General features: G+C 35.3%; 2 protein-coding genes and 1 long non-coding RNA gene across 11 annotated transcripts in view; 1 reads left to right on the forward strand and 2 right to left on the reverse strand.

Moving 5' to 3' along the window:
• Positions 1-8,124, forward strand: part of LOC105185061 (homeodomain-only protein) — a 33,825-nt gene extending 25,701 nt beyond the window's left edge. Inside the window, exons 1-3 of one of the 3 annotated variants that reach the window (XM_011144289.3) lie at positions 1,618-1,737; positions 6,575-6,761; positions 6,902-8,124. In XM_011144289.3, the coding sequence (XP_011142591.1) occupies positions 6,582-6,761; positions 6,902-6,973 (252 nt within the window). In that variant the 5' untranslated portion in view covers positions 1,618-1,737; positions 6,575-6,581 and the 3' untranslated portion in view covers positions 6,974-8,124. Of the gene's footprint in view, positions 1-1,617; positions 2,012-6,574; positions 6,762-6,901 lie in introns of those variants that run through there. The other 2 variants (XM_011144287.3, XM_011144288.3) reach the window with 2 other exon arrangements.
• Positions 1,758-6,075, reverse strand: LOC109504012 (uncharacterized). Its single transcript, XR_002162835.2, has 5 exons — positions 5,095-6,075; positions 4,112-4,994; positions 3,758-3,918; positions 3,417-3,659; positions 1,758-1,974 (listed from the first exon to the last, which is right to left on the reverse strand). It is a non-coding gene; the product is annotated as an uncharacterized LOC109504012 (long non-coding RNA).
• A 301-nt stretch (positions 8,125-8,425) lies between the features above and the next one.
• On the reverse strand, positions 8,426-18,454 carry Fmr1 (synaptic functional regulator FMR1). 7 transcript variants are annotated; one of them, XM_011144285.3, is made up of 15 exons: positions 18,274-18,454; positions 17,792-17,844; positions 17,086-17,236; positions 16,729-16,892; positions 16,454-16,619; positions 16,163-16,233; positions 14,884-14,955; positions 13,269-13,416; positions 12,981-13,118; positions 12,509-12,547; positions 11,273-11,416; positions 10,781-10,991; positions 9,956-10,171; positions 9,561-9,659; positions 8,426-9,385 (listed from the first exon to the last, which is right to left on the reverse strand). In XM_011144285.3, exons 1-15 carry the CDS (start codon positions 18,436-18,438, stop codon positions 9,354-9,356), a joined length of 1,869 nt encoding a protein of 622 aa, XP_011142587.2. In that variant the 5' UTR covers positions 18,439-18,454; the 3' UTR covers positions 8,426-9,353. The 7 variants fall into 7 exon arrangements, with proteins under 7 accessions (XP_011142587.2, XP_011142582.2, XP_019697825.1 ...); XM_011144280.3 differs by having other exon boundaries at positions 8,426-9,389; positions 18,274-18,435; XM_019842266.2 differs by lacking the exon at positions 9,561-9,659 and having other exon boundaries at positions 18,274-18,450.
• Positions 18,455-20,291: the final 1,837 nt, after the last annotated feature.

The following is a 20,291-nucleotide window of genomic DNA, read 5'->3' on the forward strand; positions in this document are numbered from 1 at the left end:
CACAAAAAAACAAAATAGTATAGTTGTTTTATGATTTCCTTGAAATCATACAACTTTTTTCCGAAACATTTTTGTTGAAAATGTTTCGTTGAAGAATTATTGAGGTGCGTTTTTTTAAATGGGACATCTTGTATATAGGTTATGATATGTATATAAGTTTAGCAATACATATAATTACGGTTTCGGTATAATTACGGACAGATAAATGAAGCTCTTCTTTTATGAATTAGGAACATATCTGTCAAACATAAATATCAAAATTTATTTACATATATGATATATTTGACGTAAGTGATAATTTGTGAACGTGAAGCTCGAATTCCGCAAACATCCGCAACAACGGAACGTAAACAAACTATAGTAAAAAGAATTGTCTAAATAAGATATGTAGTGTCGTATATTTTTCTCCCACAACCTATTATAACCCATTTAACTGATTTGTCATCATAATTTAACATTAACAAATTATATAAGTTTAACAGATCGCGCAAGTTCATTCACAAATCTTCTTTGATTAATAATTCAAAATTTTATGTGGTTATTCGCAAAATAGTATAGGAATATTTTGTTCAGTTTATTTAGTTTATATAAGAACTGTATATATGTACGATTTTTTTTCATATAGATAATATATATATAAATTATATAAAATAATTAAATTAATTATAAATTAATTAAATTAAATTTTAATATAAAGAAATAATATCAAATTATGAAATATTTATTATATTTGTTCTAGGTATTTACAAGTTTAATGTTTAAAAATAGATTGCGTGACATTTTCATTTCATTATCTAACAGATTGATGAAATTCTTTAAAATTCAAAATATAACCAAAGAATTTTGCGGAATGTTTATAGAAAATAATGTTTATAAATTTACATTCTAATAAATAAAAATATAAATTAATTTTCTTAATTACAATATTTTATAATTATTATATATAGAAAATACATCAATTTCCTAATAACACTAGAATATATTAATTATCGGCTGGATTCGGAACTACATCCATAAAAAAATATTCAATCCGTCTTGCAACTCAATGTACCCTATAGATATAAAACCGCGGCTCTAAAAAAACGGTAAAAAATTTGCCGAAAGAATCAGGATAGTTCGTCGTACGCAGCTCTGAAATTGAGTTTAATTCAATTCGAGTCGTTTCGACTGATCGAATTGCTTCGAGTGCACGACAAAGGGAAGGAAGTAGAGAAGCTATAGGTAAGAAAGCAAACGTATATTCGAAAACGTATTTATATTTCCTTTCCTCATCCTTCAGATAAGTATAATTTCTAATGCTTGGCGGCTTATTTTCGGGACACGACGCCGTGCATATTCTACGTCGTACCTTCCGTGCACGAGAATGGTGACGAAGAAAGCGCGGAGCTCCGTTACAAAATATACATTCCGAGTTCACCGTATAATTTTCAGCTGCTCGCGATGGTAGTCCATTCGCGTCCGCTCGCGGTAAAATCGGCCGATTAGAACGAGCAAAAGAGAAAAGCGGAGAAAAAGAAAATTAGTTAAAGTGGCACTCTCTCGGTGTAAATCCCCGGCGGTTGTCTCAAGACGACGCGCCAAGGGGACGCGCGAGTGCGCGCGCATCGATCGCGCGATGATCGACGGCCGCCGCGTAGACGTAGTTACGCCTCGGCGCGCAAACATTTCTGAATTAAGATCAAAGCCGCGCGATCAGGAGTCGTCCTCGATAAACGAGTCCGCGTCTCTACTTACTTGGTATGCGATTCGATCTGTAGGTCAAGTTTAACATTCCGGCCGTTCCAACAACGGCCTCGGGGCGTTCGTAACGCCGCGTCGCCTACGCCTCATCTTGCAACAGCCACGGGATGTTTACCAGGGAAACCGTCACTTGCGAAAAAACTGTTCGTTCTCGCCCGGCAATTCAACCGGTAGTGTTCCGATCGATTCATCGTGTTTGCACCATCGAGCCAGTTTCAACGCCGCGGACAACGCCTGCGCAATCGATAAAATGGAAAAAAGTTGTACTTCCGTGAGTCCGTATTCATTTCTCGAACGTCGGAGCTAGAGAGCAACATTTATCGCCTCAGCGTTCGCGGAAATTGAAATACCCGATGCAAACGATAGAAATTATTTCATCGTAAAAAAATGATGAAATTGGATGAAAATTTTTATCATGAAATAATAAAAGTCGAGCATACATTTTTAAACACTTATTAAGTAGATTGATAATTGACTTGTTGTGAGTTAAGCGATGTCATTAACGAGGTAAAACTAAAGACTAGAGATGTGCGAACTATTCGAATCCGAATAATACGAATAGGAATCAAATACATTATCGTTTGCGTGCATCAGCTGCTACAAAACGGGCCATCTGGGCCTGTATGTTTGAACCCTTAACTTGTAATTAACTTAACTTATAATTAATAACTTAATTATAAATTACTTTAAATATTTAAATATATATTTTACTTTAAGATGAAATTACAATATCAATATTCCTTTTCATATTAAAATCTTTCATCATTATTTGCAATTGTTTAATAGTCATGTTAAATTTTTTAATGATTTGATTCGATTCGAATTTAAAAAATGAGATTCGATTCGACGTAAAAATTTTTGATTCGCACATCTCTACTAAAGACCATTGGGTCCTATGAGATTTAGCGTAATTGAAAGATTTCGTTCTTTAATAATCCCCTGTCGATAAATTTTGTATCAAATTAGGATAAGAGATGACTGCAGAAATGCAGTTTCGCAAAGATATCGAAATATATAGCAAAAAATATTTAAAATATTAAAAAAATGTTTTAATAGAAAATTAATACTTTATTACATGTTGAATATTCAAATGTTTATATCAGATGACCAAGATGATCGATAATGTCATTTTTGCGACCACGAAAATTTGTCCAAAGCAATCTTCAACAGTCATTCATCGACTAGTGACAATTTATAGAATACAATTATGTTTCAACTCACAACTCAAGACTACAAGTAGCAATCGTTCGAAAATATATTGGCGGGGAAAAATGATATTACATTGTCGCCAACTATTCATGAAAAACTTGTTCTTCAAGGTATAAATTTAATTTTATGTACTTTTAACAAACGCTTGAAAATTTACACTCGACTTTTATTAATTCCCGGTTCTAAAATAAATGCTCCTCTTTGGCTTTGGCGTTCTAGAAGCAAACGCGATTTAAATAGAGCTTTTCACACGATATACTATTTTGAAGGTATACAAACGTCACAGCTTGATATAACTTTTATCAAATAACAATATTCAACGGAGTTCTTTTTAAAAATAAATTATCCATTCCCGCACGCAGAAAATCATCTCAAGTCTGACTTGTTATCATATCCCGACACGAGTAATAAATCACGAATCAGTTGTTATGTAGTCTCAATGGATTAAAAAGCAGAAGAGTCCTCACGTTGGACTCTTTCGAAATTTCCGGGACTTTTAGATCGCTTCAATTTTTTGAATTCACTCGTGAAAAACATCGTCCGTCGCGTTTTCGTTCGTTTTCGTTCGTCCCGCCTTTTCCTTCGAATGCGTCCTTCCTCGAGCCCACGCACGTGGCGCAGACTGTTTATTGCAGATTTCGTCAGTCTCTTTGATCTATTTCGCAAGTGTGTCGCCATGCTCTTGAAACGTATCCAAAATCCTGCGGACCCTGATGTTGGGTCAATGTCGTGTTATTTTTACCGTTTGGCTTACCTATCCACGATCGCGTGGCTACCGCTAAGAACCATTTGTCGCGAATGAACGCACCTCCTTATTCGATCACATCCGACGATACGGTCCAATTAAGCGACGATGACCATTGTTTTGGTTATGACGATCGCTAATAGACAATAACTCGAAACTTCTTATGAGAATTAATTTTTTGTCAAGCGTGTAATTACAACAAAGGAGCTAAATTAGAAAGGCATCTGAAAAAATGTTTTCTTTTTTACATGCCGATTTTATTACAAAGAAAAATAGTGTCAACAAAATATTTCTTTCTTTTTGTTTTTGAAAAATGAAGGGCCTGTAAAAAGCTGGATATAAATGCGAGTTAAATTATGGGAAGATAATTTAATATTTGAGCATAACATACGCATCACACGAGTCAGATTTACTTACACAGTAGTCTCAATAGATGAAAAGAAACAAATCCTCACGTCGATTCCGTCAAAATTTTTCCATTTTACGTAATCGAGTCCACGAAATTTTCAGATCTCGATTCGATTTCTTGAATTCACTCAGGGAGAACGTCGTCTTTCCTTTTATTCGCGTTGGTTTTTTTCTTTTTGTATAGTTGGCTGTAACATTATGTTGTTTCAATGAGTTTCGTGCTGCATCTAGTAGCCAACAGGAGAATTTGTTCTTTAATAATTATTAAGAGATTCATTATCTTCCTGTTAAACGTAGAATGTGTTGTAAATATTAAGCCCCTGAGTGCTCGTCGCGACCATATTTGATTGTGACGCCACATAGCCGAGAAATGACACGCTGAAAATTCTTGCGTGCCATCTCCAAATAAAAAGAAATATGCATAAAAGAATACCTCAGGTCGCTAGAATGTACTTGTAAAATGCTCCGGACATGCTTCTCCCTTGACAACCAATCAACGGCCATAAAATATGATTGTAATGTGAGACCTAATCTGCGCATGCGCAATCATCCCATATGACCAATCTCATATTACGATCATGTTACGACTTTCAAGGTTTAAGCATAGTGTTCGAAGGATTTTACAAGTATGTTCTAGCGACCTGAAGTATTTTTTCACACAAATATCTTTTTATTTCAACATGGTACGCAAGAACTTTGGGCATGCGTTTATTCGCTTCTAATGTTATCGATCAGAGGAAAACTTCCTCCATATGTTGTCCAATTAACAAGTTATACAACCTTTTATATTTCTGTATGTGTTGAATAAAAAGAAAAAAGATATTGCGTCAGTTAGGAACTTCTGCATCCGATCGGCTCTTATCAGCCTTAGAGAGAGATATTTATTAATAATCTAAAAATAATTAATTAAAATAATAATTTATTAATAATTTAGATAAGAATGATTTATTTCTATTTATAGTTATATTTGTAATTTATAAGATAACCTGTACCTAGGTAGCATGTGCTGTTTAGAAATGTTTCCGAGGCGTTTTACAAACGATTATAAAACGTTAGAATACGTTTAGAAAATGTATGTAAAACCAACACGCGCGCTACTAGGGAATGTAACATGTAAAACGTGTCAGTTGCGCTCGACGGAAGGTTAAGGAAGGACGCCAACTGGTTCTGAGACGCTACGTAAACTCGCGCGCTCCTCTCGATTATGCGCCGTCATAGAGCCGCGCGGCTCTGTTGTAACGAGAATTCATTATGTAAGAGAGAGCCGATTTGGCCGCAAACGCCTGTCTTATGACAGGGCAGCGCGCGCGTTAGTCGCTCCAAATGGCAATATAGGAGACCCCATATTCCCGGCACGTTGCACGATGAATCACTGCTCTTTTGTCGCTGCAATTACTATACTATTATTACCGTCGCTCTTTCCTCGTTCAGCATCGAGCCCGAAGGAATTTTATAGCGGCGGTATCGTTTTAGGGGGTATCCGTTAAACACGAACAAAACACAAGCTCCTGACTCACGATCTCGCGTTGAGAATCAACGTTTAATGACGCGTGAAATAGCGCGGAAACGCGATACAGAACAAATAGGATAATAAAGTACAGTTATGGGAAAAGGGAGGGAGGGAGGGAGGGAGGGAAAGAGAAAGAGAGAAAGAGAAAGAAAGACAAAGGTTATCGGTAACAAAAGCGATACTTCTCTCCGATTTGTCTTTTTCCCACTCTTTCCGCTTGTATTGGTATTGCGCGCTGTTGCTCTACCGCATCGATTCTCACTCGCTGCATCTTTGTGTTCCCCCGTCCCCCTCCTCTCTCGCCATCGGTCTTATTAAATTCATCGATTCTACAAAGTAGATAACAAGAGCCGAGCGATGATCTTCATGCGTTAATAACTTAGATTCTTTTAATACGTGGAATATTAAAGAGGAATGTAAAATTGATCTTCTGGTTCTTGAATATAAAAGTTGGTTTCTCTCCTTCTCCTATATCTTTTTATTTTGTTTGTTTTTAGTCTTATATTTTTGCATGAAAAAAATGTATTTCTTTTACAACAAAGAGGGAAATATTCTCTCCTTTACTTAATATTTTACAGAAAAATAAATTGTGTTAGAGTAAATGTTATGTATGCAATAACGATACAATCGTTATATTGTTTGAATAATACAAACGATAAAAAGATCAGACAAGTTTAAACGATATAACAATTATACCTCATCTTTTGTTTGTTATCATTTACTGAAAAGAGGTTCCACAGTAGGACAAAAATTGTCTAATGTTTCAATTACATGAGAGTTATCGCGCACACACAACTATATATTAATTTCTCTCTTATTAAGTAAAATTTAATAAAAAATAATCTTATTAAATAAATCCTTTTTATTAAATAAATCGCACAAAAATTAACGCAATATCCTATTATTATTAATATCCTTCCCCTTTTTTATTCGTTGATTTTCCATATATTTTCTTTCCATAGAAGAAACATGCTGAAGTCTTACCCAACGCGATATCCTACACGAGAAGCCGGCACTCGAGTGATTCGTCTGACAGTGGATCAGGAAGCTGTTCTTCAAGAGCAGTTTAACAGATGGCCAAGAGCGCCTCATACCGCGGACGTTGTACTGCTCGCAGCTGAAACGGGTCTTTCCGAGGCTGACGTCGAGGTGAGTAGAAGATACATTCCAAGACTATGGCACATAACAGACACAATGTGAGAAGGAAGGGCCAGTGGGATCGAGTAGAGCGAAGTTTTACAGTGCAATGATAATAATATACCGTATTAAAATGTGTACTTCTATTTCAGGGATGGTACGCCATCAGATTGGCCCAATGGCGGAAAGAGCAAGGCCTTGGCGGAAATCTGGGATTGCATTAACCGTTGCCGCTGAGAGACACTTGATGCGGTCTCGTTTCTGTACCTGAAACTCCAATTTCCAATTTATACAAGCACGAACAGCAATTGGTCGACGCAGCGAATTAGCAACCCAATCGCTTTTAGTTTCTCACGAAATTGATTACTTAGAGAAAGAGTTCGCACTTTGATTGAGCCGTGTAGTCGAAAGCTTAAATTTTATTACAAGTTTTGTAATGAACATAATAGAAAGTTCTTTTATTCGAAACACAAGATAACTAAGCAACTAGACAAACGTAAAGATATGTAAGTTATTGTTTTAAAATACACTCAACTGTTTATGACTATTTCTACTTAGGAAGATTTCAAATTCGCCACTATTCTGAAAATTAACCGAGTTCCAGAGGACAATGCGAGGAGTGTGGAAGGTTTCATGTAATTTTGTGGGGAAAATATTTCGCACTGTTTGTATCAGGGAGAATCCAAGGTTCACCATACCAATGGCCAGTCTATGTACAGAAATGTTTTATTCTTAAATTATGCACAAATTGCAATCAATACAAATGTATCTGAAACAAGCAAGGTGGGGGATATCTCAGTTTTTTTGGCTGCCATAAGAATATTCAGATAAAATGGCAGCTGTTTTGGTAGGTGTCAATATATTGCATCAACCGCCGTGTGTTTTTGCAAAATTCATGAGACATGTCCGATTAGTTGTTGTCATATCCGGAAGAAGAGACAACTGTTTTAAATTGATAACTAATTTTTAATAGCATTGATAATCAATTTAAAACAATTGATCATATCTATTTTATAGCTTAGTATAGTAAAGCTAGTTTATTTGTTCAGACATCCACATTTCGACTAAGTAGTATTATAGTAATAAAGGTATGCGCTAAGTCTGCACTTTAGCTAGATATCATAAAACATGTATCATTCCTTCTCTGGCACATCATACATTGGTATTACTAAGTATACGTTTACTTTCTTTTTAAATCATGCGAAACAATGCAGAAACGAACTTTATATCAAATCCTAAAGTTTGATATAGTATGCTTAGACTGTAGTAAAATAAAAAAAAAAGGAGAAGAAAAGAGAGGAAAAAAGAAAAAAAAAGAGGAAAGACTAAATTACGTGAGAAGTGTATTCGGAAATAAAAACCGACTCCTTGTGCACATCTGACCGTGTTCTTTTTATATCCGAATGTCGTTTTTGTAATCATCATGATATTATTAATCAACACTCAGCATTGAAACATAAAATTCTAGTGTCGTTAAATAACTCTACTAATAATTGTAAATCAAAAACTCAATTTTCTCAAGTAAATAGAAAGGAACATCATTGGGAATATCTTTGAACCAGAATTTCTTACAGCTGCCGCCTACCATTGTTACGATTAACAACGGAAATCCATTTTCTTCGCACCACACATCGAGTTACATCGTAGTTATGTCGCGTTCCTATCGGTATCATTTCTTTTTTTTTTTTGGGTTTTCGCAGGATCATTCCCGACAGTAAGTGTCATCAGTAGTAGCAAAGTTGTCAATAAAATAATTAAAGCATTTTATTTTAATACGTAGCACTTATATCAGAGAAAGTACGTCGAATAGTTGGTTAAATTAACGCTACCGAGTGAAAGAAATCAACTCGTGATGGCATTTTTCTGGTTGAGATAGAGAGAGATTCGCGTTTCTACAAATATATATCGAATTATTTGTAAGTACTAAGCGACATATCTAGATGAAACCTACTCAGAGCGATTAATTGACGTACGAGCCGCGAATATCCAGCCTAATATCGGATCGTTAAACGTTAACGAGTGACCAAGATGTACCGTGTACTGCGCTCACGGTATATCCGATGCACTGCCACGTAAGTTAGGAGCTCGGTATAAAAATGAGGCACAGTTTCACAATCAGGGAATCCTTCTTACCAAATTCTATCTCCTATTTCTCCCAATGAATGTATCCATATATCAAACATGACAGCGTAATTACCATCATTAAACTAAACCATGCATGGATATTAATATGTGTCCTTAAATGTGTTTAAGGAGAATGACGATTTCTTAAACAACTGTCGTATTCTTATCGGTAGCAAACAGTCTTAACAACGAGCGTAGACTAATCATGTCGCGTTCCATAATCGTGTAGTCCTTGCGTCGGTATGCGTCATGTTACGTGCTGGGTGTTAATAGCTCTCTTTAGGTGTAACGTAGTAACGTTATAGTAGCAATCGTTAGCCGCAACGGTTGCTTAGCCACTGGTACCATTAACCAGAGCTTCCTTAGGCTTATTGCTCTGTTGCATACGAGGAGGACGAGACCGATGTTCTCTTTGGCCTTTAGGTCCTTGGGAACTGTTAGACACAGAGACGTCATTCGCGGGTGTTCCTTCCTTGCTGTTTATTGTTGACTGGTCGCACGGTCCGGCATTGCTGCCTAAACAAATGCATAGATTAACTCTGAATGTTATCGAATATACGAGCGTGTTCGATCTGCCGACAAACATGATACTTCGTACTACAGATACTGAACTCGAGACAAACCGATCGTCCTAAAGAAATATCACGCAAGCCTAAAAACTTAGAATTACCTGTGCCATGACATTACCTGTCTGAATATTCGTCGGAGTTGTGCTTCGTTGTCGGGAGCGTCGAAGCCGTCTTCGTCTTATCCCTTTAGGTCCACCCTCCACACTCGATACTGACTCTATACATACACAAACCATTGTGACCATCTGTTCGACTCGTAATGGAAGCTGACACTTAAGAGGTGTGTAGATTTAATCACAGGCTGCGAAAGCTGCACTGCATACGTTAGTAGCATGCATTAGAGTAAAATTTCGACGAAACAACATTATGTAGTGTTAGATGGTCACAAGAGTTTGCCTCACAGTTCATGCTATCTCAAAGCGTTCTAATGCGCCACGTTGTCATCTTTAGGACGAAACGGTTACGATTGCACAATCAACACGTGTCATTATTTTAACCGATTAATGTTATTACCTCTATCAATGCTCGAAACATCTTGGCTGTCTAAAACAGTGTCTTCATCGTCGGTAGTGCGACGGCGTTCGTCTCTACGATCTCTACGTTGAGTTGTAGGACGACCTTGCCTGCCACTCATATACCCTGAATTACCGGCACCTCCCTGGTGACCACCTCTCGGTGGTAAGTCCCGGACACGATCTTCACTGCTGTCCATTGTATCTCTACGCAATCCTGAAGACAAAGCGTGAAACATTTAACATGTGCACGTGTGCGATGTCAGAGTAAGATAGCTCTACTTGCACTTTATATCCTATTGATTGATTAACACGCTCACCGCCAAACGTACTTCAGCTGACTTTCCATTCATGCTAATTTTGGCAAGACTTACCATAATATGCACATGTAACAATTTTGAAAATCTTAATAAATAAAAATATTAATCTGTCTGAATTACCGATGTATATTTTGTCTGTTACACTCTTATTATTAAACATGGTTATAAGTTTGTAAACGTAAGAATAATTGCATATTATATATATCTTAATATTCACTGTATAAAGATCACCGATAGCTAACAAAGTATAAATGGAAAGTTCAGTACTGATCACAGGTGGTGAATATTTGGTGGTCACATTTGTAAGTTATAATATACGAAGCGCAAACGACAATTTGTTATTTTTGCAAAATAGAAAATCTCTATAGAACCTTTATAGAAAATTTTAAAATTATATTAAGCACTCGCAGTTGTTTGTTTCAATATTTTAGCAAATGATGATGTCCTTCTTTTAATTATATATTTGCACAAGTGCTTTACACAATAAATGTAATCAGCAATAGTACCGGCGTTGTGTCTGGTGGGCGCTCTACCCCGGGAGCCACGTCCTCGTGATTGACCACCGCGACCACCACGACCGCTGACGCCTTCTTCTGGTCCTGCAACCATTCCTCGTCTTGTAGGAGGAAAGTTGGGCATCGGTCCTGTAGTTGACCCATGCATGCTTCGTAGTTGTTGATCAATTTCCAGTTTTTCTTGTCGCAGTTGTTCCACTTCCTGCAATATAAATCAATAAATCGATACAAACATTCGGTATTCAGATTCAATTCCTATTTACAGCTTTGCTTTATATTCTCTGATTATCCAATATGTATATCGGAAAGTTGATGTTGGAGCTTTTGTTTTCAGAGATAATATGCAGAGAGAACATCGCATGTAAACGAGTTTACAATACATTAACAAATTTTGAGACATATTCTGGCAAATATTGCACGATAGATTTTAAGTTATACACATTTTTCTTATACTATATATGCTGATACGACGCATAAGTATACCTTTAAGTGCGCCAAGTGATATTCCAATAAAACTTTGGCATTGGCGATACTTTCAACAGTGCCAACAAAGACAAAGGGCACCTGACCCTCTTCCCGTGGAATCGTTGGCTGCGGTTCGTTGTCTCCTTCTATTTTTACCCTTACCTGAAATTCGTAGTTATTAAAATTGCGCTTTTGATGCGCTTTAAAGCAATATGAATTACCCAGAATGACATATTTAATCGTATTTCATATCCATACCATCAGTTTTCAGTCACCGGCGTTTGTCATTTCCATCGATTGTTGATTAGTCTGTGAAATTTGCTTAAATATTCTTTATCATACGGAGTATACATACACTGTTTTTTTTAGGAAATCAATTTTTCAAACTCTTTACCATCTTCATGTAACGTTTCTAGGCAATATATTACAATTATACATTTCTATTAGCCACGTGATAATTATACTGTGTATGTATAATTACAGCTTTCGTTTAGATGAGTGGGCAGACAAATTTAAAGAACTTTTTTTTCAAATGGAATGCTCTTCTGTCATTACAGGAGATAAATGTTTTCATAATTATAAATGTAACAATTTGTAACCAAATTTCAAAGTTATAAAGCACTTAGAAGAATCATGTCAATTGTTATGTTCATAATTTAATTACATAATCTCTAATATTTATGTAACCCTATCCACGATATATATTTAAAATTTATTGTTATAAAACAAAATTTTCATCATGAAACATTTTTTGTCTACTCATAATAATAATACGAATGCTACGTAATATATTCTCAATTATTCACAAGTGCTTGTAACGAATCAAACAGATCGAGAAGGCATATTTTGAAACAAGATTGGTTTTACAAAAAAGTAATCGATGACAAAAAACAAATGCATGGACATGGAATGATCTATGCATCAAGTATCACTCATGATGCATGTATACATTAAGGTCCATATTCACGATGTAAATTTAGCGTTAAACTTGGCCGTATAATTACCGGCTTATAGTAGTACTGAATGCAACTTTTTAGATAAATAGCACTCAGAATGAGACGGTCACATTTAGCGCTAAATGTGAATATAGGCCGAATCATGTAAAGAGAAACGGCAGTTACTTGTTGCAACACAAAAAGACTGGCCCGAGTGGTTCATGTAAGATTTGCGAGTGCTTCCAGACACATACGAATGATTGACTGAATGAACTGGATGTGGAATAAAATCACAAACAATAGAAAATGATATACTTACTCTATCAGTATGTACATTCCCACTCGAGCCAGTTGTTATCTACCGAGAACAAAGAAGGCACGTATATCATATATAAACTAACCCCTCATAAATTATAACTTCCATTTTCAATTGAATGCTACAGTAATTTTGATTATAGCGTCTTTAAATATGACCACAATAATCATTCTACTCGAAAACGCAGGTTAAGCATTTTGGACAATTGCTACATACCATGAGAGATAAACATATATCAGTAGACGTAGGGGATCTGTAAAGCATTACATGTAATCTATGTACTAAATCTAATAATTCTAATAAAATCATATTGTATCAACTGAAAATGAAAATTAATTTATGTGCTTTCAGTCATTTTTCAGACAATGTTGGTTAACGGACAAGAATCCCTACCTGAGTTATTAATTCTGAAAGTAGCAATTATAAAAACGTACAGACTTATCACACCATCAACCAATAATAAAAATATACTTACTACACCACTCTTGTCCACAATTTCTTGGATAATACGACCATTTTTCCCAATTACTTTCCCTACCAAAACCCGTGGAACTTGTATAGATTCCTCGCTGTATTCCAGCATAGATCTAGCTTTCTTAACAGCTTCGTGTGTCTGTGATTAAGAAAGATACCTCGTAAACTCTGCATATCAGCTTAATAATGAATTATAGGTATCTTTTAACATGAATATATAAGCTGACAAATTTTCGCTAAAATAATCTCATTATAGAAATATTATAAACAAGTTCTTTTTTATTATTACCTCTCCATATATCTTAAATGTGCACGAATTTTCTTCTAATTCTATATTTGTAATGCCATCAACTTTCCGTGCTTGTTGGATATTCGCACCATGAGCACCGATAGCTAGTCCCATAAGATCCTCTCGGACGTTAAATTCGTCAGTATATCTATAAAAAAAAAAAAAAGATAAAATAAAAAACTTACTTTACATTTTGTTGTAATTTTGCTCGAAACGAATAATCTTTAGGATGTTAAAATCCATTTATACCTATTCAGTATTTTATATAGATTTTTTCCTATTCAGTATTTTATATAGATTTTTATATAGATATTTTTCCTCTCTAGTCCCTATATTAATTTCTGAATTATAATTAAAAGGAAATGTACAATGTATTCTTTTAGTTTACTATAATCATTTACATTTTAGAATGTAACTTGTTGTAACATGCTGTAAATATATTTATATTGTGAAGCAAATTGTAATACATTTTTGTATAATAATAATCCTTGTCAATGGCTTGCATTTTGGCAGATACAAATGAATTTCTATCAAAGCTGAATATGTTTTTAAAACTGACAATTTTGTATTATACGTGATATTTCTGAAAATGAAACAATAACCATGCAACATATGGGTATGTATTAGGAGCATAAGGGAGACGAATTAAAATATTTCTTAAATTATACCTAGGGGGTTCGGATTAAGATCAGATGTATAATGGTATAAAGTGTACATCACATGCATCCATTAATTAAAACCGTGTATTGTAGTATCTCACTCTTTCTCATATAAATATATACATAAGTCGATATTTAATTTGTGTAAAGATGAGATAGCAAAAAATTCTGTGATTACATTTCATTTGTAATACGATACTTTCGTCGTCATATTGTAAACATTGTAGGAGTAAATAGTAAATAGCAGGCAGTTTTTATTCTCTTAGAAAGCCATTGGCATAAAATTTCCGCTAAATTTACTTAGTAAGGAACAATATACTATCTAAGAAAATAGCAATTAATCATCTGAGATACGACGAAGTATTTTAGGGTGACATGTTATTATTAATGCCTATGATCAAAACCTATAATCGAAATAAATATATTCTCAAAACAAAGTATATTTTTGATCAGTGCAGTGTTTCCCGCAATTTCTTCTTACGTGTATCTTATACACGTTTTTATAAGAACACATGGGATAGAGCCACCATTTGCATAAGTACATGTGCGAGATATAGGATATATCAGTGTTTCTCAAACATTGGCAGGCCAAGTTCCAGCGTTATTGAGAAAAGATAAATTATAGGATCAAGAATCTACCTAATATATAAATAATAAAAAATGAAATCGAAAACTGATCACAGCTACATGTATATGTTTGTTTGGCTACCTCACCAATCACATAAGATCTTACTACACAGCACATAATAAATGGAGAAAGATATAAATAATTATCTTATATATAATATATATCAGTGTACTTGAAGCACATGGATTTTAGTGAATATATGCTACACAACGCTGAAGCATGCACGTTTAAAGTGTAGATTTATTTTCCATTTGAAAAATGTAATCGTGTATACTTTGGTCATACAATAAGCTAAACTTAATTCTAAACCACGCTGCTGTGATCTCACCTTGAATTTGTTTTCACTCCTGCCTCAAAGTCTGAGACACGCTGATATATAAAGTTTGAAGATCTAAATTTGCTGAAATGAGAAAGAAACTCTGGTGTAACTCAGTGAAAACTCATTACAAGATGGCCCTATCCTATGTCCCTGCCATTCTGTCTGTTTGCTCTTGATTAATGCATGCAGACACTTGAATACAGACTATTTCTTCTAAGTTTATTTGCACAAATTTTCACGTAAAATTCGTCGAACCCCTTAAAGTTATCTATACCTGTATTATAATTACAAATTTCAATTTTATACATATATATATATATATATATAACTTTATATATATATATATATATAAGAAATATATATATATATAAATATATATATTTTACTCATACGTATGTATATAAAAGATGATATACACTTTATTAAGATGTATAAGATATATCATTATATCTTAAATAACAATCCTGATGTTTACACCTGTTAATGTTAAACAAAGTTATGCAAATAATACATGTCTGACCTAACCTAGATATGTACTCTATATACTTATATATTAGATCAGATTTTTTCTATTTATGGGCGCATCTAGCATTATTAGTAAAAGCTCAAAGGCAGTATAAATTCAAGGAGTGATCAGAGAATACTTGTATAAATAATTCTATAAATACCTTGGTATAATGCTTTGACATAATTTGATTAGAATAACTCGTCAATTATTATATTATACGAGATATTTAGTTAGCATACTTAAAATAGCATTCTCTCCTTAAAATAAATGTATTAATAAAAAAAAGAAAAATTAGTAATGATTGTGTCTGCGATGCATATGATCATGCTTATGATCTAATGTTTTAGCGGAAGGTATCTGCCACAACGCAAGGATAAAAGAATTATAGTGCACACAGAATTCATTATTGTACTTGTTTTGTTATAACAGAAGAAAAAGTTCGAATAAACACAGTTATATGCGGACCTTAGAAGTGTTAAATTTGTCGAATATTATATTTATAATTATATTCGTGATATATATATGTGAAAGAAAAAAAGAAACAAGATGTATGTAAACACTACTTATGATGTGCCTATGTAATTACATTCATGAAGTTACGTGATATTAAAGCGGACATATCAATTAATCGTGTGATTAGAAATCTTGTGATCTGATTTTCTGCCAGTAAATGCAAACCACAGACAGGATGGTAACCAGGACAGTATATGGACAAGGGCAGGTAAACAATCTCACAAGATTTTTGTTATTTACAAAATTGAAAAAATGTCAATAACTCACCCCCCTATTGTTTGAAGTTTTGTCGATTCAAGCTGACGTGCTGCTTCTTCTGTTCTCTTCAACAGGAGTACCTGTGAAATATGCAAAACAAAAAAATACGATTATACATAAATCCTTCGTGCTATAAATTTTCTGTGCTATAAAAGATTATTATAAAAAATTGTCTTGGCCACTTTAAAAGTAGATAAAAAGTATAAGAGTAAGATGCGTAATTCTAAATGAAAAAAATAATTTTATAAAAATTTTCTGGATACAATTAATCTTGTTTAATCTTGATGAAAACTAATGTACCTTTTGCGATAAGTTTCTAAAGTGCATTTCTTGGAGCATGCTACTGTGACGATGTATATTTTCATGACGGGAGATGGCCAGCAGTACTCCTCGTTCAGGCACATATCGGCACACTGCCGCCCCTATCGCTTTTTGAAATTCCTTGTGTGCATTATCCATTTTCGCACTGTAACACACATCATAATATATTATAATTATTTCTACATTCAATAATGTAAAACTATCAAAGCTGTCATCACTTAATGCAACTAAATATGTTCTTCTTAATTACTTACAATTCTCTGAGTTCTTCAGGTACTTCAATTTCGATCTTGTGAAATGTGTTTTTGTCAATAGGGGGATTTGGATTTTTGGCTCTCAGTCGCTCACTAGCTACAATTTCGGTATAAGTATATTCCCATCCCAAATATTCAACTACTTGAAAACCTCCTTTACTCATCTGAGGAATCACAGAAAGAGAGAATTATAAAAAGGAAATTTAATGGAATATAATATAATGCTAAATTGGTTTTTCAGTAATTCATTATTTGAATAAACATGTTAAAATTTTATCATGTAAGACTTTGTAATTAATAGGTTTTTGATATTTTTATAAGTATTATTTTCAGATTGCTCTATGCATTGTTAAATACCTTGATAAGTGCTTTCCACCAGCCCCACGCTTCCTGATCATTAGATCTAGAGAATACTTCAATCTCTTGGTTCTCCTGAAATTCTGCTTTGGAACCATCTTTTGGAGGTAGTCGTACTTGAGCAAATGGGAACTTGCTTTCAGGTTGCCAGCTAGAATATGTCAAATTTGATTAGTCTATATAGTATAGTTATGCTTACTGTATCATATTTTGTATATATTGTAAAAGCCATAAAGCCATAAAGAAGTTATTTATATCCTTCAAAAACTTCGTTAACAATAAGAAGTATGGTTTTTGATAATTATTGTAGTACAACAAACTAGCATTCAAATACATACTGTATATAAACAGTTTGTAGAATATTCATATCAACATATATTCATAATTACTTCCATTTCATATTCCACATTAAGATCGTTAACAAATCAAAAATTTCATTTTTAGTCCTCCCAACAACAGTATATCGTGCTGCATCAGGAAACATGAAGCAATATTACAAATGGGGTCTCTATCAGCCATGTTAATATAAAGCAACCGGTAGCAACAAGCTATTACTAATAAATCATTGCATCGGTACATCATGAGGCAGTGGTATTTAACAGCTTCCACAAAGACGCGATGCACTGTTGCTGGCGCAGGGCATTGTGTCGGGGTGACAAAAAAAATACAAGCTCCCGCGAAACGTGGTCTGGCGGGTAGAACTTACTCATTCTCGAAAGTTACCAGAACTTCGTCGTCAAAGACATCGGTGACAAAGGCCTGAAAAACGCAACACACACAGGATATGTAACGAGTTCTTTTGGAGGAGATCAGGAGTGTAGCGAGTCGTGCAGGCCAGTCGCATGTAAAATCACGACTCCCTCAGGGGGGGTAGGGGAGAGCGAGCGCGAGGGCCACGCAGCTACGGGGTCGCGCGCCGTCTTCGCGGCACGCTGAGCGAGCCTCTGGAGATCGACGGGCCACCGTGTGGATACGCGCGGCGACGCGATCCGCAGGAAAATCACGCCCTGTCAAACGAGACATGGCGTCGGAGGAAGCCGCGTTACCTCGCGAACATTTGAGGGCCGTGCATTCACGAAGTACGGGCCCCAGTTTCGCGATATTACGACTGTGCCGCGGCCTGTGGCTCCGGCTATTCGCTTCCCGAATCCTCCGCCTGTTTTTTTGTATACTTTTCACAGAACGAACCTTATAATACGCTCCGTTTTCGCCGCATACTTCGACTGTGAGATCCTCCATCTTGCTTTTGTGTGACGGCTCGCCTCCTTTGCGGTAGGCATGCTGAAGAGCGGGCATCCGCACGAGTTCGGGGCTGCGAATTTCCCTTTCGCCAATCGTACGACTCTTTTCCATGACGCCGCGGCAGTATTGGACGGTACGGCCAGTGCTACCACGTGTCGAGCCTTATCGACCTTTTGCGAAAAAACACTAGCGCCGCTTTCTTATCGTCTCGTTGGCATCATCTGATCCTCTCTCCAATGAAACGCGGAAGCGCGCCGTCTTCTTTTCACGTGCTTCTGTTACTGTTCGTTGCTGTTCCCGGAGCTTGATCTCGATTCTCGCGTGAAGAATACTGAACAAAGTAATAATCTCGTCAAATTATGCGAACGATAAGGGATCGAAAGATATTTTGGAATAATTACTCTTCCTCTATTTCACATTCAATCGATCAGCGATCTGACGATCTTGCGAGAAGCGAGATATAGAGATTCGTTTCTTCTAGTTGACGAAGTTTTTCTTCTTTTCCCACCAATCTTATTTTTCTTTCTCTTAATTTTCCGTCATTATGTTAAAAATAGCTGCATTATGAAAATGCACACATGTATTTGAAATATAGAAAATAAAACTTGGCATAAATCAAATTAATTTTACAAAATATCTACTTTACCTCACGAAGTACTTTACACAAATGACCGCTTGCGTGCCCAATAGCCCAAGGCTACGTTCCGAAATTCACTGCCAGTATTGAAAATCTATAATATACGTGACACAAACTATGTATTTTCAGTACTAGCAGTTCCGATATTCATTGCAAACACTGAAAATCTACAGTATACGTGACACAAACTATATATTTTCAGTACTGGCAGTGAATTTCGGAACGCATCTTTATGGTCTGTTCATTTTAGCTGCACTGCGGAACTAGTGCAATAAGTTAGAATGAGACAACTATATTTTTTCTCACTTTAACTTATTGCACCAGTTCAGTAGTGCAGCTAAAAAGAACAGACCATTAGTTAGTAGCTGCATTCTGATGCTGCATTCCGATATTCACTGTCAGCGCTGAAAATTTACAGTTTGTGTGATACAAACTATATATTTTCAGTACTGGCAGTGAATATCGGAACATAGCCTGAGAATATAATGATCGCGTGAGTATATCTATTCGACATAGTACGAAGTAGATGATTGATTGAATCTAATAATTCACTAGATAATACTTTGCATCGGTTGGTTGTGTCTAATCGTGCTGTATCGAATTGAGTGCTTCTCATAATCGCACAACGGTTGTATAATTCGTTAACGTTATTGGTCTGAACGTAAGGACCTAACAGTAAGGACCAATAATTACTAATCGCTCACTAAGCATTTTTTCTGAACACAACCATAGGTCTGTTCTTTTCAGTTGAACTAGTGCTTCACTGAAACTGCAATGGTTCAGGGGCCCTATTCTTGAACTACTTGCATATACGTAAGTGGCAAGTTTCGACTAATCGCAATGGAAAATCCCTAGAACCGTATTCTTGACAGTCGCAAGTGAAACGTATACGCAAATTATCATTCGCAATGCAACGAATGGGTAATACCATCCGTTTCTCTCGAAACGTATGTGATACGTTATGCAAAGTACAGAAAGTGGAGTATAAGAGTACACACACAGAAGCACACTGTTATTAAGAAGAAGAATAATTCAACGCTAAGACGGCTAAAAGAGTGGAAAATAACAGCTGACATTACATATCCGTAAGAGAAATAATAAATACGAAATTTAAGAGAAAATGGCATATAAATTTCACTGCATTTTAATTATAGAGTAAAATTGTGTAACAATAATGGATTTAGACGATGTAATAGTAAACATACCAGTTATAAATGCGTTAGAACATGCTAAAATAATGGAAGAACCAAGAAGATTTTTCCATATTAGTTCCATATTTTCCACTTTATTCTGCTGAACGCAGCCAATTAAAGTTCGTGGTATCGTA

The sequence above is a fragment of the Harpegnathos saltator genome, unplaced genomic scaffold (assembly GCF_003227715.2).
Source record: "Harpegnathos saltator strain DR-91 unplaced genomic scaffold, Hsal_v8.6 scaffold228, whole genome shotgun sequence".
Classification (NCBI taxonomy): domain Eukaryota; kingdom Metazoa; phylum Arthropoda; class Insecta; order Hymenoptera; family Formicidae; genus Harpegnathos; species Harpegnathos saltator.

What these genes read in the sequence shown, in the direction of transcription:
- Fmr1 (XM_011144281.3), bottom strand. Translation starts at nt 18,438, where the DNA reads ATGGAAAAGAGTCGTACGATTGGCGAAAGGGAAATTCGCAGCCCCGAA. An exon ending in CTGGTAACTTTCGAGAATGA is followed by an intron (nt 17,237 to 17,791) that starts GTAAGTTCTACC and finishes GACATATTCTAG; the next exon opens with CTGGCAACCTGAAAGCAAGT. An exon ending in TTAGAAACTTATCGCAAAAG is followed by an intron (nt 16,234 to 16,453) that starts GTACATTAGTTT and finishes CATATTTCACAG; the next exon opens with GTACTCCTGTTGAAGAGAAC.